General features: G+C 41.0%; 1 protein-coding gene across 1 annotated transcript in view; it reads right to left on the bottom strand.

The window, feature by feature from the left end:
* The window catches only part of C6H7orf57 (chromosome 6 C7orf57 homolog), a 78824-nt gene that overhangs the window by 49596 nt on the left and 4121 nt on the right, over positions 1 to 25107 (bottom strand). Inside the window, 3 exon segments of the mRNA XM_042476938.1 lie at positions 14461 to 14617; positions 14764 to 14872; positions 15631 to 15828. Coding sequence (XP_042332872.1) covers positions 14461 to 14617; positions 14764 to 14872; positions 15631 to 15828 — 464 coding nt within the window.

Here is a 25107-nt window from a genome sequence, read left to right as displayed (position 1 = left end):
TGGCAACATCAGAGGACCTAAAATAGGAGATAATTTTCTTAAAAGAACCCAAACAATCTTTCCCTACCCTGCAATCATACTAACCTACTTTGACACTTTTGCAGGCTTTAGAATTTACTATTCAAAATCTAAATTGATGTTTCTCAATACCATTCATCAGGATCACCTTGACTTTCAAAAAGCTACTCATCTCCATTTAAAACCTTCAGGATTTATTTATCTTGGAATCACCATTACAAAAGATCTCAATCTGTTAATCCCCAGAAACTTCAATAAAATAACTAAACGGCTAATCTCTAAGACAGAATGGAAGAAATTGAAACTCTCCATACTAGGCAGAATAGCCCTCATTGCAATATTTATTGTCCCCTGCCTATCCTTTCTGTTTCAAACTATCCTGCTTCAACCACCACAGACAAAACTTGATAAGATCTTATTACATTTCCTTTTAACTACAAGAGACCCAGATTCAGGAAATCCATGTGACACCGCTCCTCCAAAAAGAGAGGGTTAGTGATGCCTGATCTTGAACTGTACTTTGCAGCATTCAAACTCAGTCAAATTCCCCATCTAATTAAAAATTATCACTACATACATGGGGTTAATATGGAAATAAATGATTCACCATTAACCAATCTCACTTTATTCTTTAACAAAACTACTCCACATATAATTAAAAATATTAAGAACCCATGGCTACAAACATCAATAAAGGTTTGGTCAAGATAGAAGCAAGTTCTATTACCTGACCCCTCAGCTATTTGTCATTTCTTTGTCCACAACTCCTGATAAATACAATCAATTCTGAGGATGGCAACAGCAAGGTGTATATTAGGTCCGAGATCTTTTCTGTAATGGTAGACCAAAAACAACTAATGGACTACCTTCAGATTTGGAGCCACTAAAGGCAATCTGGTTCCATCTCCATCAGATAATTGCTTTCACACATAAATTAAAGGAAACAGGAGGACCCCACAGATCACTCACCTTATTTGAGGCACAGTGTGATCACTCCTACCAAAGCACTAAAGGATTAACATCTTTAATGCTTAATTGATCATTCTTACCAAAAACCCCATGGCATAGAACTAACCTGGGAAACAGATTTGAACCTTTCAATCCCTACTCCTAAATGGGCTATAATTTGGTCTTCCATCCCTTTTAAATCCAGATCAGCACTGAATAAAGAAAATACTTTAAAAATCTTACACAAGTGGTATTTGACTCCAGTGAAACTAGCAAGAATGGTAAGAAATGTCTTCCCTCAAATGTTGGCAGGGTTGTAATGATAATGGCACGTTTCTACACATGTGGTTAGACCAGGGGTAGGCAACCTTTTTGAGCCGGGGGCCGGGTTGCTGTCCCTCAGACAACTGGGGGGCCGAAGCCAAAAAATAAATACTTAAATAAATTTAAAAAATATTAAATAAATAAATAAACCGGGACAAATGTAGGACAAAATTTTCAAATGGGGGACACTTTTTTATAAAAAAATGGAGGACACGCAAAAAAATGTGCTGATTTATAAAAAAAAGTTCAGATAAATGCATGTTTCTGAGGCTTCTATAGACAATTGTCCCACCATGCCCCTTGCACAAGACGCCAAAGGCCCCGGCGGCAATCGGCAGCAGGACCGGGCTGGGGCCGGTCCCAAGGCCTCGCCGGGCCGCATCCGGCCCGCGGGCCGCAGGTTGCCTACCCTTGGGTTAGACTGTTCCAAAATAAATACATTTTGGCAATTGGTACTTGAGCAAATTTCATTGATTACCAACCAAGAGATAAAATTCTGTCCAGAAATGTTTTTGCTATCATTGCATATAGGCATGAACTCAAATTTAAAAAATAAACCTCTCATAGATTTTCTTACGATAGCAGACCAACAGGAGAGGTGCCTCTGGATATGTGATGGAAGAAGGTGTGGGACTTATGGCTACTTGAAAAACTGTCTGATAGAATAGCAAGTTATGCAGGACGATCAAAACCAGAACTCGTCTTTGATAAATGGGTCCTCACTCATCAGTTTTGTAACTAATGACAGAAATAAGAGAAGGGAAGATTCTAAGATTCCTAAGTCCCACAATCCCTCGCCTTCCCTTGGCAGTACTGAGGCTAACCCATCCTGTCTTCTTTGCAAGACAGAGAATCCACATGGCATCTGCAGCATAAGGTCTGTCTCACTAACCTCCTACAGTTCTTTGAAAGTGTCAAAGCTGAAGTATTTTTATAGCATTTAGCCACTGGCCTTTCCCAAAGTGACAAAATATGAAGGAGTGTCTTTTAGGAAATTCACAGACATGGCACAAAAAAATAAAAAAAAAGTTCTATTATGACATGACATTTTTAAAAACATGCCCTAATACTTAGTAATAGCAGGAGTACTCACAAGCATGGCCCTTTAACAGTACCAACATTATAAAACACAAAGAGTAATTAAATGTTACATAATTAATTTTAATGTATTAAAATTCAAAAATGGTTAAAATTGCTTGGGAAATTAACTTTTTCAGGTATTTGAATCTCCTTTACAATCCTTTACAAAAAGGTTCTTGCTTTGATTTTCTTAGCAGCAGTCAAAGTAAAACTTCATAGGGTATGTGCTTCTGCTAATCAGATAGCAAGTGGATATTATACACTGCTTATCCTATATGGTGAAATACTAAATGAAACAGAAACCTTTTCTGGGATGGGCATACAGTGGACAGTAGAGTAAATAATACACTAGGTCCTCCACTGAACCATTTCCATAAAAGCAAAGTCTTGCTTGCAGGAATGTGAAGGCCAAACAGGCAGATGTGATGTTTTTTGTGGTCCTGTGTTATTGTTAGTGTGTTCATTAAACAAGAACCATTTAAAGTAATAGTGCCATTCATCCCTTTGATGCTTTTATATTGTCTGTAGATTTGTCCATTAGCCATAAATCTCCAATTATCTTCCACCAATTTTCTTTCAAAAGGTTTCCTGTCTTCAAGTTTTTGATAATTTCTAATTGCCACAGCAATGAAAAAAGCAATTAGATTTCTGTGTTTCAATTATTTGTTTCCGACTATATAAATCAAAACTAACAGACCAGGAAACATTTTATCTTTTGCTTCATAATTTTTGAAATTGTATTTATTAGCATATACCAAAACTGGTTTATTTTTGTGAAATCTAACTGGTTTATTTTGTAGGGGTAGCTATGTTGGTTATTTAGTAAATTCAAACAAAATCCACCAAACAGTGATACCTTTGTTGGCCAACCTTTATACACAATATACTTGTTGCAAGCTTTGAAAGCTACACTGGTTTCTTCATTTGGAATCAGCTTATCTTCCACAGATGAGATTTCTGACCCTATGCTCTGCAATACAGGCCTGCCTCGGCCGAAGATATCTCCCAGCACGGGCCGTCCAAGTTGCAATGGGACACCTGGCTTCAACGACTTTCGTCACCCTGTGGGCAAGGCTACGCCTGAGACCTCTACAGTCTTGGTTCCTCTCTGCCTTTGATCCCGTGCGAGACCATCCGGACAAAATACTCACCATCCCAAGAAAAGTCCAGAAGTTGTTACATTGGTGGCTCCAACCCGACAACGTCTGCTCCGGCATGTCCTTCGTTCCACCTCAGCCGGAGGTAACACTAACAACAGACGCCTCTCTACAAGGATGGGGCGCTCATGCATTAGACTATGCCATTAAGGACAAGTGGACACAGCCAGAGTCCAAGCTGCACATCAATGCGCTCAAAATGTTGGCGGTAGAGAAAGCCCTCAGAGACTTTCAAACTCTCCTCTTCAACAAGGTTGTGCTTCTCCTGGCGGACAATACCACAACTATGTATTACCTCAACAAACAAGGAGGTACCAAATTGAAGACTCTGCTAGACATTACCCTTCGTGTGTGGGAGTGGTGCATAGAACACAGCATCCTGCTTTAATGCATCCATCTTCCAGGGGACGAGAACGACCTGGCCGACCAACTCAGCAGGTCCCCAACAACGTGCCACGAGTGGAGACTGCATCTGAACGTAGTTGCCCATCTATTCCAACGTTGGGGTACACCAGTAATAGACCTGTTTGCCTCCCCCAGAAATGCTCATGTTTCGAGGTTTTGCTCTCGGGTTCGAGGAGCCGGTTCTCTAGGAGATGCCTTTCAGTTCCAGTGGACAGAAGGTCTGGTCTACGTGTTTCCCCCCTTCCTGCTGATCACCAGAGTGCTGGCCAAGATGATGATGGACAACACAGATGCGATCATGGTCACCCCATGGTGGCCCAGGCAGCCGTGGTTTGCTCCCCTCCTCCAGTGTGCTTACGATGACTATCTCCGGCTCGAGTTCCGGCCCGATCTCCTGTCTCTGCACATCGGACGGATTCTCCATCCCGATATGCAGACCCTGCCACTGGTGGCATGGCGGATTCGGCATTGATATCCCTGCCTCCTGATGTCCGGGAAGTCCTGCGAGCAGCACAGAAACCTTCCACCCAAAGGTCCTACCGTTACAAGTGGGACAAGTTTGTTACCTTCCTCAATGACAAGGACATTTTGCTATTTCAGGTATCCATCCACACGATCCTGGAGTTCCTGATGTCTTTGGTGGGCTTAGGTCTTTCATTAAGCTCCATAAAATGTTATTTGGCAGCCATCTCGTCTCACTATATTTTTGATAGTAAGCCGTCTTTGTTTAAGGATCCACTTGTAAAACAGTTCCTTAAGGGGTTAAATAACTTGCACCCTCCTTGCTCCATACCGACCCTGGCATGGAGCCTAGACTTGGTCTTATCCCAGCTTGCACTCAAGCCCTTTGAACCAATGGCTACTGTGGACTTGAGGCTAGTGACTTGGAAAACAGCCTTCTTGGTGGCTATCATATCCGCTTGCTGGGCTGGAGAACTTTGTGCCTTGTGGGTGGACCAGCCATACCTTTGGTTTCATAAGGACAAGGTGGTGCTTAGGACAGACATATCTTTCTTACCAAAGGTAGTGTCAGCCTTTCATATGAACCAAGACATTGTTTTGCCTATGCTTGCCCTGAACCCGACTTCCGAGGAGGAGCGTCGGATCTATGCCTTGGATGTTAAGAGGGCATTAGCCTTCTACCTGGACAGAACCTTGGGCTCGAGGGCTACCAATAGACTCTTTGTTTGTTACTCAGAGACCAAAAAAAGTCTACCGGTCTCTCCTCAGAGGTTGTCTAAATGGATAATGAATGTCATTCACTTATGCTATGAACTCTCGGGGAGACTCTGTCCCGAACGGGTTCGGGCTCATACAACTAGGGCAGTAGCGGCATCCTCTGCCTTTTTGATGGGAGTCCCTTTGGAGGAGATTTGTAGGGCTGCGGTTTGGTCCCAACCCTTGACATTTGTTAGACACTACAGGCTGGATGCCAGGGCTAGACAAGATGCAGACTTTGGGAGGGCAGTGTTACTCTCTGGTTTACACTAATGGTGTTCTTATGATTGCACTGAATGCTTCAAGCACCTTGGTTGTGTCTTTTATTGTTCTTGTTTCATATGTGATTAAAATTGAATTTGCTTAGACACTCCCTCCTCCATTGACTTAAGCTCGCTAGTCTAACCCATTTGTGTGATTTGCAGAGACCACGAAGAAGAAGGACAGGTTGCTCACCTGTAACTGTGTTTCTTCGAGTGGTCATCTGCGAATTCACACAAACCCACCCATCCATCCCCTCAGTGTCTCGCTCATTAACAACGCTTGCTGCCGCGCTGCTTGTGGCTCATTCGAAACTGGAGAGGAGCGGGCCACCAGGGGCCTTATATACCGGATGGGCGGGTTACCGCCAAAAAGTTGCAGAAAGATACATTACATTCTGCCCAGAGATTCTAGAAGTTTCCAAGTTTTGCTGCGCAGGCACAGAATAACCCATTTGTGTGAATTCGCAGATGACCACTCGAAGAAACACAGTTACAGGTGAGCAACCTGTCCTTCTCCTGGAAAGAATGGAACGGAGGGTCCTGGATGGGGAACACACACAGGAAGTTTCTACAGAGGAGGTCACTTCACATACACAGGAGATAGGCAGTTGGAAGAATGTGACACACAGAAGTAGGGAAACCAGGGATTGTTTTGGGAGCTTGCAGCTACAGAAATAATTTGAAGCTCTTTCCCTTATCAGAGATGACGAGGAAGAGCAGCAGAAGCAGTCCTCAGGGACAATGCAGGGGACCTTGAGAAATCGGAAATAGATGCTGCTAAGCCTGGGAAGAGTTATGTAGTGGTGGTAGGGGACTCCTTGCTGAGGGCTACATAATCAGTGGTTTGTGGGCCTGACAAAATGTCTTGGGAGGCAAAGATCCATGATGTGACGGAGTGGCTGACAAGACAGGGCATGGTCCAGAAAGGGAGAGGAAAATAGCAGAGGTGAGCAGCTGGGTCCATAGATGGTGCCGCCAGGAATGATTTGGATTTTTGGATCATGGACTGTGGTTCCATGGGATTAAAAAAAATGTATGCAAGACTGGGTAGATGTTGATCAGAGGGGGTTTCTTCTGGTAAGATTAATGGGAGAATTTAAGAATAATATTAAATACTCTAGAATTTTATCAACAACATGGGGACAGGAAATTAGGAATATTATTCACAGATTTTGAAAAGGCTTTCGACACTGTGAGCTGGGAAATTATATATGAAATTATAGATAGAATGAAATTAGGAAACAAATTTAGAACATGGATAAAAGAAATTTACAAAAACCAATTATGCTTCCAAATTGAAAGAGGCACCAGACAAGGCTGCCCCCTCTCCCCCTTACTGTTTGTTCTGGTGATTGAAATGTTAATAAAAAACATCAAAGAAGAGAATGAAATTAGAGGACTAAAAATTAAAAAACATAACTTCAAAATTAGAGCTTATGCAGATGACCTTACAATAATATTGGATGAACCAAATTCAAGTGCAGAACTCCTGGTAAAAAAGATAGATGAATTTGGCTATATAACAGGTTGTAAATTAAACAAAGACAAATCACTTTTCTTAACTAAAAACCTATCAAAAATGGAGGAGACAGAATTGAATATGTTAACAGGAATAAATATTCAGAAATCAGTGAAATATTTAGGAATAAATCTGACTAATAGAAATATAAACCCTTTTGAAAAAAACTATAAGACTTTATTGAACTAAATTAGGAAAGATTTGGGGAGATGGAGTAGAGAAAAATTATCATTTCTAGGTAGATTCTCAGCAGTTAAAATGTTAATTCTCCCAAAATTAATTTTTCGATTTCAAATGATTCCAATCCCAATTTCAAGGAAAACATTTAAAAACTGGAACAAAGAAATAACGTCCTTTCTATGTGAAGGGAAAAAACCCCGTGTTTGCCAAAAAATCTTACAATATTCAAAACAGAGGGGTGGTTTGGGGGTTCCGAACCTAGAATTACATTATGACACATGTTGCTTAACTTGGCTGAGGGAATGGACTACCCTTAAAGATAGTAGTCTATTAGCATTGGAAGGTGAAGGCCTGCGTTATGGGTGGCATGCTTACCTTGTTTATGGAAAAGAGAAAATGAACAAAATTTTAAATAATCACTGCATTAGAAGGTCTTTATTAGATGTATGGAAAAGATATAAAAAAAGAAGAATGGCAAAACTACCGGATTGGGTCTCCCCACAAGAGGCTTTTCAAAGAAGGGAAATGATACAGGATGAAAATTGGCTTACTTATAAAATTTTACTTAAAAGACCAAACTGTTTAATATCTTCTTTGCCTCAATCTTTCCCAAAAGGAAAACAGTGCTCTAACTGGTAAAAATAGATTTATTTATTTATTTATTATATTAATTTGTATTCTGCTTTTCTCCCAAAATTGCAATTGAATTATGCAGAGCCTTATCACATGAGAAAAGTTGAAACAGATGGGGAGAGCAGTGTCTTTCTTCTTGCCTCTCTGCATGCTGTCGTAGAACTTCCATTCTCCTTGTGGAGGGAGACAATAATAAAAGCATGTCTTTTGCCAAATGGATTTTTCCAGTGCAACAAAATACAAGCTTTTACGACTATATCTCTTAGGAAGAGAACCGAAGAGCTTCAACAGCATACGGAAAGGTACAGAGAAAGATGTTACTCTCCCAATCCATTTCAGCTTTCTCTTCTCATGTGATAAGGCTTGCACTAAGGGGACCCAGAATAAATAGAAATAAAACCTGGGAAAACAAGGCATATGTAAGTCTACAGAAAAACTGGATGGTACAAGTGTAAAGTTCCTTACTTTAGCCCCAAATCTGCTGCAGTTCATGGCAAAAATTATATGCTGTGATTGTTGTTAAATCTCTCACTACTTTCTGTGGTCAATGCCTAAAGATGGAAGATGTGTAAATTTACAGCACTCTATAAATAAAGCTTAATAATAATAAGAAGAAACCAAGATGAGTTTGAGGACATCAACAGAGATGAGTCCTATATAGGATTTTCTACACTTCTGGCACAAATATGGCACCTTTTTGCTTCTTTCCAGCCTCAAAATACAGCTTGTTCATTCAGTTAAGTGGTATTATACTTCTGGTGTTCTAGCAAGTTGCCCTGCATTCCAGTGATAGGGAAAAGGCATCATAATCATCATCATATGTCAAGAATATGTCAACATTTCATATTCAGTTACATTCCTGCTAATGTAACAGCAGAAAAGAGGCAGAGCCCTGGTAGGAAGAGAAACCTCATTCCCAAACTCTTATCAGAGTTTGGGAGAATTCAGAGCATGATATGGAGTCGAGACTGCTATACTCATGTTGGTAGATGATCTTCGCTTGAGCATCGACAGGGGAAGTATGACCCTGTTAGTGCTCCTGGGTCTCAGGGGCTTCCGATACCATCAATAAATAATAATAATAATAACAACAACAACAACAACAACAATAATATATTTATTTATATCCCACCTCTTCTGTTTGAGGATCAAGGCTGGTAACAACAGAGTTTATAATACATTAATATAAAAACAGTAAAACGCACAAAACCCTGACCCAACCCTCCCTCCCAAGCTATAAAATTAACATAAAACATGATCAAAATATATAACCATGGTATCCTTCTGGAACGCCTGAGAGAGTTGTGTACTGGGGGCACTGTATTACAGATGGTGATGCTTGGGGACAGCTGCTCCTCTAAAAGAGAGTTTAAATTTAAATATCTACATGAAATTGCTGGGGGAGATCATTCGCAGGCATGGGGCAGGGTGTTATCAGTATGCTGGTACACCCAATTATATCTCTCCATTCTCCAGACCATAGCGTCAACTAAGGAAGGTGTCTCCCTTCTGAATGAATGTCTTGAAGCTGTAATGGGCTGGATGAGGAAAAACAGACTGAAACTGAATCCAGATAAGATGAAGGTGCTTCTAGTTTGGGATCCTAATTCGGGTTTGGAGGTTTGTCAACCTAAATGACTGTGTTTGTAGTTTGGGGGTACTCCTGGATCTGTCGTTCCAGATGTCAGCTCAGATAGATGTGACATCCAGGAGTGCTTGTTGTCAGCTTCGGTTGATACACCAACTATGTCCCTTCCTAGAACCTGAGGACTTAAAACCTATGGTGCACGCACTGGTAACCTCACAACTTGATTTCTGCAATGTGTCAACATTGGGCTACCCTTGTATCTAGTCCAGAAACTTCAATTAATACAAAATATGGCAGCCAGGGTGGTCACTGGAAGATCTAGAGGTGACCATATTACACCTATATTAATGTCTCTTCGCTGGCTACCTATTAATTTCTGGGCACAATGCAGGGTGTTGGTTATAACCTTTAAAGCCCTTTATGGCTTATGTTCAGCCTACCTACGGGATCGCCTTCTCCCATATAATCTGCCCCACACACTGATTTCTTCAAATAAAAATTTACTTCAGCCAGCTAAAACTAGGCTACCCAGAGCACCTTCTCTTCAGCTGCCCCTAAGTTATGGAATAGCCTGCCGGAAGAGATTTGAAATACTATTAGCCTTGATTGCTTTAAAAGGGCAATCAAGACATATTTCTTCTAGCATGCCTTTCCACATAAAGAGCCTTGCAGTCATTCATTTGAATATTGTTCTAATTGCCTCTCCCCTGTTTTAATAATTGCTTTAACAATTGACTAATAATTTAATTGTATTTTATTGTGGATAGGAGGGTTAGAGAGTGTTTGGGATATAAGGAAACTTGTGATTATTGTATTTTATGGATTTTTAGTGTAAGCCACTTCGATCGATTGGCGAAGCAGGATACAAATAAATTTTATTAGTATTATTACTATTATTATTGTTAATAAATATGTGTAACTCTACAGAAACCTGTTAACATCAGGGTGGAAATCATGCAGCCTTCTACATCACAGAAATATTGAATTAGAAGGGACTAGAAGAGCCATCTAGTCCAACGTCCTGCCGTTTGTGAATTAATTTGGTTGTTCTTGAGCTGTAAGTTCTACAGTCTTGTCCAGCATAGCCATTGGTAAAGAATGCTAAGAGCTGCAATAGCACAACATACCCCCTACCTACCAAAAGAACCCAAACCTTTTTAGTTCTGACTCAACAATGTGATTTATATATAGTCAAACTATATATTGCTCAGACATAATGCCAAATCATGGTTTAACATTGCATATACAATTCTCAGGCTTGTGTGCTTCCTTTTTTGGGGCAATTCCCTGTTTCTTTTTTTATATATATATAGTATTAGGTAAATGTTTGCCTTTTCAATTGAAGTGGCAAACTGTGGTATTTACTCCACTAAACAAGACTGGCAACCATTAGAAGCTGCTGGCTTCCTAATCATCTAAGAATACTCCAGCTTCAGGCATGGTAATATGCTCATAGAGTATCCATTTCTGACTGCAAAGTTTACAGCTTGTACAGGAATCTAGTACAAAAAAGTGTGTGGAATGATCTTAGCTCATCTTACTGCTTCAGTCTTACACAGCAGATTGTAACTTGGCCAATACAGCCCCTGGTATTATAAATGTATGAAATATGCATCTCTAACAAGGTAGAAGATGTAAATGGATTCAATTTTTATTCAAAGCCTCTTGAATTCATTACTTGAAATACCAGCCCGATGCACTTTTTGGAAGATTTGATCCTAAGTAACAGTGATGATCTCTGGTTAATAAGGTGAAAGTAGCATGTTCTCTTTGTATTTGTTATATAGCAGAAAGGCGGAAGCCAAGCATACTAAGACATGCATTCTAGAGTTTAAAAAAATGTGATTTCAGTAAACCTAGGGAAATACTGGCAGCGATACCATGGTCATGAATAGAGAAGAGAGTTCACGAGATGGGAGTTTCTTAAAAGTGAGATATTGAAGGCACAATTTCGAACAGTTCCAATGAGGAGAAAAAATGGGAGGTGTCCCAAGAAATCAGGAGGGATGTCTAAAGAAGTTTCAACTCAACTAATTCTCAAAAGGGACATGTACAAGAAATGGAAAAAGGGAGAAATCACCAAAGAAAAATTCAAACAAAAATAGCCAGCTCATGTAAGAAGAAAGTCAGAAAAGCTAAAGCACTGAACGAGCTCTGCTTGCTAGAGAGGTTAAGAACAATAAAAAAGGGCTTTTTTTGGTTTTGTTCATAGCAAATTTTTTTTTTGATCAGGAGGGCTTTAAACTGAGTTATGTAGGGGAGTGAGACAGTATTCTGGAAGACAAAAGGGCTGGAGAAAATGGTCAAACTGTCATAGAATAAACAAGGCAAACAGTGCAAGGACCCAACAGTGGGAGGCAAAAAACTTGCACAGGCAGCAAGTAGGAGGGACCCATGGTCTTATATACCTCTAAACTAATGCACAGAACATAGGAAATAAGCATGATGAACTTGAACTCCTAGCACAACAATGCAAATATGAAAAAAAGGCATCACTGAGACCTGGTGGGATGAGTCTCATAATTGGAATGTAGTAATACAGGGGTATAACTTTTTAAGAGAAATAGGTAAAGCAGGAAAGCAGGAGGAATAGCGTTATTTGATCATTTGTATATACAGCGCTGTGTACATTTACAGTGCTATAAAAATAAACTATAATAATAATAAATTATATGTCAGGGATATTAACACTAGTGAAGAGATACAGGACATCAGTACTGGAAGCCAGGTGGAGAGCATCTGGATAAAAATCAAAGGGGAGGGAAACAACAAGGATGTTATTGTGGGAGTCTACTACAGACCCCCAAGTCAGATGGAGGAACTGGATGATGCTTTCGTGGAACAGATGACCACACATCTGGAAAGAAGAGGTGTTGTAGTGATGAGATATTTGTTGGAATTCAAACCCAGCCAAATCCTCAAGGTCTAGAAAATACTTCACTTGCCTCATAGACAATTTCATTGTACAAAAGGTGGAAGAAGCAACAAGGGATCAGCTATTTTAGATCTGATCCTAACCAACAGGGATGTGCTGGTTAATGGGGTGCAAGTGGTGGGATCCTTAGGAGGGAGTAATCATGCTCTCCTGGAATTTCATATAGGATTTTAGGCTGCATCAATAGAAGTATAAAGTCTAGATCAAGGGAAGTAATGTCATTCTATTCTGCTTTGGTCAGGCCCCACCTGGAATACTGTGTAGGCCCCACAATTCAAAAAGGATGTGGAGAAACTGGAGCATGTCCAAAGGAGGGCGACTAAAATGGTGAAGCATCTGGAAACCATGCCCTATGAGGATAGACTTAGGGAGCTGGGAATGTTTAGCCTGGAGAAGAGAAGGTTAAGAGGTGATATGATAGCCCTGTTGAAATACTTAAAGGGATGCCATATTGATGAGGGAAAATGCTTGTTTTTTGCTGCTCCAGAGACTAGGACTCGGAACAATTGATGCAAGCTACAGGAAAAGAGATTCCACCTCAACATTTGGAGGAACTTCCTGACAGTCAGGGCTGTTCGACAGTGGAACACACTCCCTCAGAGTGTGGTGGAGTCTCTCTCTTTAGGTCTTTAAAGAGAGGGTGGATGGCCATCTGTCGGGTATGCTTTGATTGAGATTTCCTGCATGGCAGGGGGTTGGACTGGATGGCCCTAGTGATCTCTTCCAACTCTATGATTCTATGAAAAGGGGAAAAAAGGAAATGATAGGGCCGCTGCATAGAGAAGATGACAAAAAATGCTAACATGGAACAGAAAATAGGCAGAACTACATAACACTTTCTTTGTCTTGGTCTTCTCTGGAAAGATGAACAATGCTCAACCTGGGGAACATGGAACAGATGATACAGTAGGGGAACTGTAGCACAGAACAGGTAAAGAGGGAGTACTGGAATACCTGGCTACTCCAGAGCCAGATGAATTATATCAAGTGGTATTAAAAGAACTGGTAGAAATAATCTCAGAACCATTGTCAATAATTTTTGAATATTCCTGGAGAATGGGAGAGGTCCTAGCAGACTGGAGGAGGATTCAAGCTGCAGGATAAAAAATTCTACCTAAACATTAAGAAGAACTTCCTGATGGTAAGAGCTGTTTGACAGTGGAACAAGCTGTCTCAGAGAGTGGTGAATTCCCCTTCTTTGGATGTTAAAAACAAATGCTGGATGGACATTTGTTGGGAATGCTTTGGTCATGTATTCCTACATGGCAGCGCGTTAGATCATAGAATCATAGAATCATAGAATCATAGAGTTGGAAGAGACCACAGGGGCCATCCAGTCCAACCCCCTGCCATGCAGGAAATCACAATCAAAGCATCCCTGACAGATGGCCATCCAGCCTCTGCTTGAAGACCTCCAAGGAAGGAGACTCCACTACACTCCGAGGGAGTTTGTTCCACTGTCGAACAGCCCTTACTGTCAGGAAGTTCCTCCTAATATTGAGGTGGAATCTCTTTTCCTGCAGTTTGCATCCATTGCTTCGGGTCCTGTTCTCTGGAGCAGCAGAAAACAAGCTTGCTCCCTCCTCAATATGACATCCCTTCAAATATTTGAACAGGGCTATCATATTAGAGGGCCCTTGTGGTCTCTTTGAACTCTAGGGGTCTATGGTTCAAATCACACTGCAGAAGTAATCCAGTTTGAGACCACTTTAAAAGCCCTGGCTCAATGCTAGGGAATTCTGGGAACTATAGTTTTATTAGGCATTTAGCCTTCTTTGTCAGAGAACTCTGTTGCCACAACAAATTAAATTCTCAGGATTCCCTATCACTGAGCCAGGGCAGCTAAAGCAGTCTCAAATTGGATTATTTTTGCTGTGTGTTGGGACCTATAATTCAGAGGTAGTAAGTAGTAAATACAATCCCTTTACATTTCTTTTAGAAAGATGAGTTGTCACATTTCTAAATTCTGAGATGGTTAACTAATTTTTCAATAAGCACAAGTATGCAATAAGCACATACTAATAAAGCAGCAACAAAAGCTACAGAGGAAGGTATTAAAACTATTTCTGGATAATTTAAAACTTGGTAATTCTTATAGAATACTACTGAAAATTTCAAAATCCAACTGTCACACCTCAAGCATTTTTTAACTTGTCTCTTTTATGGAGAGTATAATGGTATTTAAATCATACCTCTCTTTTCTCCTTGTTTTCTTTGTCCTCAGCATCCCTCTGCCAAACGCTTTTCATATCAAAATCAAAAGGCCCCCTTTTAGGCTCATAGTTGGAGGCTTGATCAGCTTTAAACTCTTCATGAATCAGGTAGTCTGGGAGGGTTGAAACTCGAGGTCTGCAGGCAGAGGTTTTATCATTATTCTTTATGTATTTTTCATTAAAGAAATTATAGTTTTTCAAGCTAATCCAAAATTCCTTTTATTTCAACACTCCAACTCCCTCTCCAAATTAGCGATATCAATGAAGACACAGTATACTTACTTAGACTCATCAGGTCCTGCTGGTTTGCTATGATGGGAGTACCACTCAGGTGGACCATAGGACCCCAGGGACACTTTTCGCGGAGTAGATGTAAAATGTTTCAACAAATCTGAAGGCAAAGATTTAAAGAGAAAAGAGAGACGGTAAAGATATTTAAAGAAGTGTGCATTTAAAAACAATAATAAATAATTTTGTTTTCTGCACACTGGAGCAGTAATGCAACAAGAGAGCAGTAATACAAATGTTTTTATTCTAATTCTCTGCATGAGACTAAGATTCAGTTTATACATGACAGTGGAGACTTGTGAGTTGATAGCTTTTAATTTATTTTTATTTATTTTTTTGGTAAAAAGCAACCACTGATAGGAAAATTCAGATTGTGTTTGCACATGCATACATATGGAGCAACAAGAAACAGATTAATGAAGGCAGGAATGGGGCTGAGCTTTTCAGGGATTGTTCTTACTAGAATGCATTCTTCAAAGATCTTGCCTATTAGGGCAAGGCAGAGAAGCATGAAGATGTTCCCCTTTTTCTGCTGAGAAATTGGAAGTTACAGTGTTGAGAAGTTACAAACAGTATTTTACAGCTCCAGATAAATCATACTGGATGGCAGTATTATTTGAAAACTTGTTATACCAAAAAAAGCTCCTTAAAACCATGCCAGATGTCTTACCTATAAGCACAGAAAGCTCACTGTGTGATCATTAAAATATGGAGAAGCAAAGAATTTGGGGTTGGAAGATCTGTATCTTTCTTTGTATATTCTATTATCTCACCAGTTTATTATAGTATTTGTCACATTATCTCTATGTATTTTATATGAGCCTCCCAAAATAGCTACAATGTTCATATGAATTTAATCACCAGGTTGACCGCCTTGTTTTGCCAGCTTTACATATTCTGAGTCGGTGTCTTTGATCCACTTCTTTCGGCCCCCAAAGGTAATCTCACTGTGGGGTTCTCCAAAATCACCAAGACCTGGGATCTGGGATGTTGGTTGTTGTGGAACTTCAGAATTAACATGGTCTTCTGATCGTTTCAGTGGTACATGATAATACCAATCTGTATTGATAAGAAATTATAAATGTCATATGATTACTTGTTTGATTTCATAAATTACACACACATTAAAAGTTAATGTAATATATTGTGCATTACTGGACAACTGAAGAACTTTCATTATAAGATTTTTGTTTTTCTTCTAACACACACACACACACACACACACACACACACACCTTTGGTCTTAGGTGGCCAATCAGATTTTTCAAGGCTGCTTACAGAACAGTGAAAATTCATATATTAGAAACAATTATTTAAAAAATCAGATGCATAAATCATGGCTCCTATATTACCATGTGCAGTTAAATCAAAGGCCTGATGGAGGTGCCATCCTAGAGGGAATTTTTTCAGCAAAGCCTCTTCTTCTGTGTTTGATTACTAACATAAACATAAGAATGGAGCATAACTTTAGCCTTAGTACAAGATATGGGACCTGGTACTGCCTCTACTTGGTAAGTTTGTTGTTAGGTCCCCATAGTCCTAATTCCACGCTCAAACCACTATACCATACTGGCTCTCTTGGTATGTTTATCCATATATTTTCAGAACATGTTTCAAAGATTTGGACATATGCAGTTTGGCTTTCCTTGTCTAAAAGTTGGAGAAAATATCTATAAGGTATGCTGTCTGACAAAGTCAGATCTTCTTTCCTGGCATTCCTAAATTGTATTCCTATGTCTATGTTGTAGACTTCCAAAATGAAGTCTTATGGAGCCTATTTGAGTTAAATGGCACATCTCGTTGTGTGCTTTCAAGTTGTTTCCAATGTATGGCAACCCTAAGGCAAACCTATCACAAGGTTTTCTTGGAAAGATTTGTTCAGAGGAGATTTGCCATTGCCTTCCTCTGAGATTGAACAAAATGTGAATTGCCCAAGGTCCCCCAGTAGATTTCCATGGCCAAGTGCAGATTCAAACCCTGATTTCCAGAGTCACAGTTCAATGCTAAAACTACCAAATGATGCTGGCTCAAAAATGGCATTTACTTTCAAATTAGTATGTACAGGGATTGCAGCCAATAAGAAAAACAGTATACTTCAGGGTAAAAACCTACTGCATTTCTGCAAAACATATTATAAAAATGTATTTTGAAGCCTGCATGGCCCATTTTTGGAGCAATCAGTTTAACAATCTGATGTAGACACTTTTTATAAAAGTATTAAAAACACAATAAGTATCAGTAGGGGTAAATCTCACCCAAGGTTCAAGAAAGGCTGGGAGGGGAAATGTGGCAAGGATGAATGGGGCTCATGCATGTGGCAGTGCACGCCCCATTCATTCGAATGGGATGCGCCGCCCCTTGCACCCTGTGCACTCCCGCACGGCTCTACGCAGATTTGAGCGTATGCTCAAATCCGCATATGACGCGGGCGCACTGTAATAGAAAATGTAAAGAGATTCAGAACTCGAGGAGAACAGAAAAAATCTCAAACACTAAACATAAGGATAAAGGCACCTCTTCTCTCAGTACAGAACCTCAGAAAGTTACGTCTTCTGAATAATCTGGGGATGAGCTACAAACCCCATGGTGCTCTGGTCCTGATAATAACTAGCCCTCCTTGTCCAGTACAGGATCTCAGAATGCTGATTAACAATTGAGCAACTGTATATACGTAAAAAACACTGTGCTGTATCCTTGTGAATGTCACTGATGATCCAAGTCCGTGAAATAAGTATCTGCAGTGTCAGGCAGTGAAATTATTCTGCTGCTGCAGCAACAAAATCCAATCAAAAAGTCTGAGAAAAAATCATCAATGGTGCTTGCAGCAACATAGCATGCAAATATAACATGTGGTTTTTACTGGTAGCAGAGTCTTTCATTAATTATACCTTTTTGATAGTGAAAATTTTCATCAGGACGGCTACCTCTGGAGTACTCTGAGGCCGTTTCAACTCTCAAGTAGTCTTCATCAGCATGCTTGAATCATTCTATGCCGGATTAATATTGTAAGTTATGTATTCCATGACCTGAATAGACTAGAAAGCTGGGTCAAAGCTAACAAAATGAAATTCAACAGGGAGAAATGTAAGGTATTGCACTTACAGCGGAAAAATGAAATGCACAGATATAAGATGGGCGACACCTGGCTTAATGAGACTGGGTGTGAAAGGGATCTTGGAGTCCAAGTAGACCACAACTTGAACATGAGTCAACAGTGTGATGCAGCAACTAAAAATACCAATGCAATTTTAGGCTGCATCAGTAAAAGTATAGTGTCTAGATCAAGGGAAGTAATAGTGCCACTCTATTCTGCTTTGAAAAGAGATTCCGCTTCAACATTAGGAGGAACCTCCTGACAGTAAAAGGGCTGTTCGACAGTGGAACATACTTCTTCAGAGAGTGGTGGAGTCTTCTTCCTTGGAGGTCCTCAAACAGAGGCTGGATGGCCATCTGTCAGGTATGCTTTGATTGAGATTTCCTGCATGGCAGAATGGGGTTGGACTGGATGGCCCTTGTGGTCTCTTCCAATTCTATGATTCTATGATTCCCAGATCTTGTGAAAGATAACACTTGTTTTTCCTTTGTGTGTGTGTGTGTGTGTGTGTGTGTGTGTGTTAAATCATATATGCCTTCTTGTATTTAGAGTTTAAATTCATTTTCTTTATTTCACACACTCTATGTGTTAATGCAAGTAATCAATGGCGCGTTACAGAGCGCCAAAAAAGCAGTGCTCTGCCTGTGCCGTCATTAGCTGCATTGAGAAGTCCCAGTGGCCAAACCGCGAGGCTTCCCGGCGCAGCTAAAAAGAAGCGACAAAATGGCGCTTCTCTATGCATCGCGGCTATGACGCCGTGAGGTGCCAATGGTGCACTAGTGGCGTCATATGCGCCACACGATGTGCGGACGCAGCACGTCCGCTACGTAAATATGGCAGCCGCCATGTGGAACGGGCACCGTCATTTTGTACTGACTTGGTCCATACTAGGGTTAGGGGCGTCTGGAAGTGACCCCCCTTTCTAACCCTAGTACGGACTCAGTCCATACTTTATGATGAGTCTTGTCAGCCTATCCGTTACATCATAAATCTTCATCCCATGGAGAAAACAAATCTTACAAGACATCAGGCCCAGACACCACTGTTTCTTTTCCACTGAACAATCACTTGCTACCACCTTCTCCCTTTCAGAATTGACAGTAGCTCTTCCATCCACAGTGCTCTCCAAGGTCACCCAATGACTTCAGAGGTAATTGCCGATTAAGGGGAGTACTTGGAATTAGTTGTGGAGCTCCAGGCTTGAAGCATGTTTCTGGATAGCTCTTTTTCTGTGTGTCACATTCCTCCAAGTATCTTCTTCCTTAATTGTCACACATTATAGACCCCCCCCCCAATTTCTTAACCATCCAGAAAAGTTTGCTCCACTCTTTCCAAAATAGCCTCATCTTGACTGTGTGCCTTCTCCTCTAAAGGGGCAACCAATTTGCACTTTTGCTGCAGGTATGGCACAGCAGATCCTCTGGCAAGAAAACAATTTGGCACAGATGTTTCAGTCACTGCAACAATTCTGTCATCATCCATGTTAGTCATTCTATATTTGTAGAGGAACAGCTATCCAATATATCTCCTGGGCTCACTTTCATGTTTAACAACTTAAGTGGTTTGTCTCTTTCTTCCCCCAATAGTGAATAGAGAACATTTGTAAGTTCCTGTACCCAAAGCATATTCAATCCTTAACGTGCTGGCTATCACTTGCTCTCCTGAATAATAGAATCAGGGCCATCCAGTCCAACTCCCTGCCACGCAGGAAATCTCAATCAAAGCATCCTCGACAGATGGCCATCCAGCTTCTGTTTGAAGACCTCTAAGGAAGGAGACTCCACTACACTCCAAGGGAGTTTGTTCCACTGTCGAACAGTCCTCACTGTCAGGAAGTTCCTCCTAATGTTGAGGTGGAATCTCTTTTCCTGGAGCTTGCATCCATTGTTCCGTGTTCTAGTCTCTGGAGCAGCATAAAACAAGCTTGCTCCCTCCTCAACATGACATCCCTTCAAATATTTAAATAGGGCTATCATATCACCTCTTAACCTTCTTTTCTCCAGGCTAAACATCCCCAACTCCCTAAGTCGTTCCTCATAGGCCATGGTTTCCAGACCTTTCATCATTTTAGTCGCCCTCCTTTGGACACATTCCAGTTTCTCAATGTCCTTTTTGAATTGTGGTGCCCAGAACTGGACACAGTATTCCAGGTGGGGCTTGACCAAAGCAGAATAGAGTGGCACTATTACTTCCCTTGATCTAGATACTATACTTCTATTGATGCAGCCTAAAATCGCATTGGCCTTGGTAGCTGCCGCATCGCACTGTTGACTCATATTCAACTTATGGTCTACTTGAACTCCAAGATCCCTTTCACACGTAGTTTCATTCAGCCAGGTGTCCCCCATCCTATATCTGTGCATTTCATTTTTTCGCCCTAAGTGCAGTACCTTACATTTCTCTGTGTTGAATTTCATTTTGTTAGCTTTGGCCCAGTTTTCTAGTCTGTTCAGGTCATTTTGAATCTTGATCCTGTCCTCTGGGGTATTAGCAACTCCTCCTAATTTGGTGTCATCTGCAAATTTGATAAGTATGCCCCCAATTTTGTCCTCCAAGTCATTAATAAAGATGTTGAATAGCACTGGGCCCAGGACAGAGCATTGTGGGACTCCACTGGTCACTTCTCTCCAGGATGAAAAAGAGTCATTGTTGAACACCCTTTGGGTTTGGCCGGTCAACCAGTTACAAATCCATGTAACAGTTACTTTGTCTAGCCCACATTTTACAAGCTTGTTTGCAAGAATATCATGGGGAACTTTGTCAAAGGCCTTACTGAAATCAAGATATACTATACCCACAGCATTCCCTTCATCTACCAAGCTGGTAATTTTATCAAAGAAAGAGATAAGGTTTGTCTGGCATGACTTCTTTCTCTGAAATCCATGTTGACTTTTTGTGATTATGGCATTGCTTTCTAGATGTTCACAGACTCTCTTTTTAATCTGCTCTAGAATCTTTCCTGGTATAGATGTCAGACTAACTGGATGATAATTGTTTGGATCCTCTTTTCCCCCCTTTTTGAAGATGGGGGCAACGTTTGCCCTCCTCCAGTCTGCTGGGACTTCTCCTGTTCTCCAGGAGTTTTCAAAGATCATTGCCAATAGCTCTGATATTACATTTGCCAGCTCTTTTAATACCCTTGGGTGTAGTTCATCTTGTCCTGGAGACTTATATTCATTTAGGTTAAGCAAGTATTCCTGTACTATCTCTTTACTTATTCTGTGCTGAATTTCCTCTTTTCTGTCCTCTGCACCATTATCCTCAGGTTGAGCACCCTTTGCCTTTTCTGAGAACACAGAGGAAAGAAGGCATTGAGTAATTCTACCTTTTCTCTGTCTCCTGTTAGCATTTTGCCATCTTGCATGCAGTGGCCCTACCATTTCCTTCATCTTCCTTTTGCTGCGGACATATCCAAAAAAGCCTTTTTTGTTGTTCTTAACCTCTCTAGCAAGCCTGAGTTAATTCTGTGCCTTGGCTTTTCTGACTTTACCCCTACACAGGCTCGCTATTTGTTTGAATTCCTCTTTGGTGATTTCCCCATTTTTCCATTTCTTATACATGTTCTGTTTAAAACTTAGCTCAGTTGGAAGTTCTTTAGTCATCCATCTTGGTTTCTTGAGACATCTCCCATTTTTCTTCCTCACTGGAAATGGGGAAGGATGACCCCATTTGACACACATTCTAACCTTTGCAATGGGCAAGCCTATTCCAGGCCATAATTTGTCCAAGACACCTAGAATCGGAAGGACTTGACTCATAACATCAACTAGTTGAAACAGTGTTCATTTTAGCCTAAGGGGCCTTCACTCTCCAGCCTAGAGAGAGGTGTGATAATGAGCAGCACACATAGGCTTCTTTCCAGGTAACAAAGGGTTAATGATTTAATGTAACTTAAACTCATTGGCCTGTTACAAACTGCCAAAATAAAGCTGCTTCGGGTCTCTTTGGAGATATGCTGTTTAAATGATGCATGCATTCTAAGAATCCGGAAGCTGCACCAAAGCCACACTCCAATGCTTAGGAATGGAGTGTGGCTTTGGCGCGACCTCTGGACTCTTAGGACCCATGCGTCATTTAAATAGCATACCTCCAAAGAGACCCGCAGCAACTTTATTTTGGCAGTCTGTAACAGGCCAATGAGTTTAAGTTACATTTTAATGGTGCTCTTTGGCACAGAGGTGATGACAGAGCAACTGCCCAGTCAGATGGTCAGCTAAGTAGAAGCATCAAGCAGTTGACTCAAACATGTGGCCTAAGGCCATCCTCTCCAAAACCATCCAGCCCAGAATCACTACAAATCGCTAGGAACTGTTTAGCCAGTGTGTGTCAGGGCTTTTGGTTATTTGGTGTTCTTGGCTGAAATGATCTAATCTGTTCTGTATAGAGACGGCTCACTCAAAGTCAAAAATTGAGTTCTACATGAAAGATGGCAGAACAATGTTCAAAATTCAAGTGGAATGTTGAATCAACTTTCAGCTGAAAAGAAATGCCTGGATACAGAACCACCTTGTTGCAATAGAATCTCAGGTAAGAAGGATCAATATAGACTGCACAAAGCTCCCCAGCTCTCGCTGAGGTGATTGCTACCAAAAAGGCAGTCTTCCAACTACAGGTAAGTAGCCTCATGTTGCAAGAGGCCATAGTTTCTGGGACAGAACCAACACCAAATTCCAGGCTGGTGTGGGTCCCATCACTGGTGGATGGAGATTTGTATAACCCTTCAAGAACTTCTTCAATAGAAGATCCTGAAAGCAAAGCAGCCAGTCTTGAAGCTGCAGCTGTGAAGATACTGCAGCCAGATAGCGCTTTAACGAAGACAAGGATAAACTGGAATCCAAGAGGGACAGAAGGAAGTCCAAGGTATGCTGGGTTTGAACCTGAGTCAGTGTAACGGTGTAACATGTGTTATCAAGTTTGGTTTTATATAAATTTTGGGTGCCATGCGATCTGAATCTATGACCCCTGACTGACCCCATCGCTAGCCGCCATTACCCTAAAAGCAAGCTGACCACGTAGCCAGCAACTCCTTGCTAGGCATGGTCAAGGAAAAAGGTAGAATTTAAACCTTTCAGCAAGCAGTTTTGGGAGTTGCCCTACTAGTTTCGCAGGCTGCCCAAAGCAGGAAGACAATAGCAGAGCTTCCTCCTTTTGAGAGCCAGGGATTAAATTAATGGCTCAGCCTTCGAGATATTTGTTCCCTCCTGAAAAGTGCCAGACCTCTTCTTTGTGTATCCATTGTGTAAGTTTTGGCTTAGACAAAGATAAAATCATCAAGCCTTTATTCACCAGGCTGCCAAAGCCTGAGGTTATGTTTAGGGGTATAAAAGGACCCCTCTTCCAACCCTCCAGTGGGCTTGTAGATTCGGTTCCAAGCCTGAGTTCCTTGCTTGTAGAGCATCTTGCTCCAAGCTTGCATTCCCTGAGCATTTTGCTCTGCTGAAATCACTTGAGCGAAGCCAAGCTCACCGTCACCAGGCCTCTTGTTAGCTTTGCCCACCGGAACTCAGCTCCTAGCCACCACGGCTGCCGCTTTCTTTCCCCATTCTCGTGGCTGTGTCCCACCATTCACCATCCCTCACATCCGTCACTTTGGAGAAGACTCCTAAGGTAAATATCCCAATGGTGCCTCTATCCTTTCTCCTTTACTCCTGAACTCACCCCTCCCTTGCTTTAGCATTGAATGTGTGTGTGCATGTGTGATCCCCTTTGTTGTGTGGCTTTAATAAATGTTTTATATTTGTATTGCAACTCATTGGCATTTTGAGTCTCTTTCTCTCTGGGGGTGGACTAGATGACCTCTGGTATACATAGGAACCCGACCCCGCTGTGTGCGTTGTTAGGACACACCTCTCGTAATATTTGAACTAATTAAATTCCCCTGATTCAATCCTTCCTAACACATGGACAAAATCTTTGGACGGCGAAAATCGGGGTTTAAAAAGCGATTATCCTGTGCAAAACATGATATTGCAATTAAGATTTTCACACACATTGCTATTAAACAGGCAGTAAGCAACAACAAATCATTTTTGGGATTTCCCTGTGAATGATTTGTTGCAGTTTATTGCCTGTTTAATAGCAATGTTGTGTGAAAATCCTAATTGCGATATTGTCTTTTGCTTGGAATAGTCACTGTTTAAACCCCTGATTTTGCCTGATTTCCCCCATGTGATAAGGTCTTATGTAAACTTGATCCAATTATAATTGTAAGATTACTAAGTTGATGGCCTATTGGTCATCCTGATGATCTGTCGAATCAGGTCAGGTAGCTGTTACAGATGAATCCTCCAAGCCACCAGATCTAGGTGATAAATCTGACCATTACAGATGGTCAGCAGATTGGGTCAGAGGTAATCGAATGATCCTCAGACTAGATGGAGGAGTGGTTCAAACCAATTCAATGGAGAAGAGAGCAGTCCAAGAGGAGCCAAGTCAAAACTAAAGTCAGATAAATGGTGCAGAGAGGTTCCTAGATGCTGCTAAATTGGTGGATGAAAAGGAACTGAGGTAAATGAGCAGGAACAGTGAGGGATAAGTTGGAAGTGGATGGACCTACCAGCAAAAATCTTGCCTAGCTATTTGAGAAGGTTCCAGAGGTGCAGGAACATCCCAAATGTGTGATTCACAGAGATCATGAAGAAGAAATAACAGCATATTTATGGTGGACATCTACTACGAGACCCTCCCCCCCAGCCAGTTCGAAGATTTGAATTATGCCTTCCTAAAACAAATGACTGAATAGTAAAAGAAAGAGACTTAAACTATCCTGATAACTTTTGGAACCACACTTTGCCAAGAATGTAAGGTCCAGCAAATTGCTCAGTAACCTCCCAGACAATTTCATTTGTAAAAGGCGGATAAAGAAAGAAGGGGAACAGATATTTTGTATTTTATCATAACCAACGGGGTGAACTGGTCAATGAAGTGGCTGGATGGTCATCTGTTAGGGATGCTTTGATTTAGATTTCCTGCATGGCAGGGGGTTGAATTGGATGACCCTTGCAGTCTCTTCCAACTCTATAATTCTAAGTGAAAACAGTGGGATCTTTGGGTGTGAGGGACCATGTTCTCTTAGGATTTGTTATGCAAAAGGAAAGAGACGTTTCTCATTAGACACTTACACAAGATTTCAAGAAAGTTGAATTAGGGAAATATTGAGTGAGATCTGATGGGCTGAAAAGCTCCAAGAGCAAATTTCTTTATTGAATGGAACTAACATATTATATTATGTTATTATTGCCTGA

The sequence above is a fragment of the Sceloporus undulatus genome, chromosome 6 (genome assembly GCF_019175285.1).
Source record: "Sceloporus undulatus isolate JIND9_A2432 ecotype Alabama chromosome 6, SceUnd_v1.1, whole genome shotgun sequence".
NCBI classification, from domain to species: Eukaryota; Metazoa; Chordata; class Lepidosauria; order Squamata; family Phrynosomatidae; genus Sceloporus; species Sceloporus undulatus.
The sequence above is the reverse complement of the archived record's forward strand: the minus strand, read 5'-3'. Positions and strand labels throughout refer to the sequence as shown.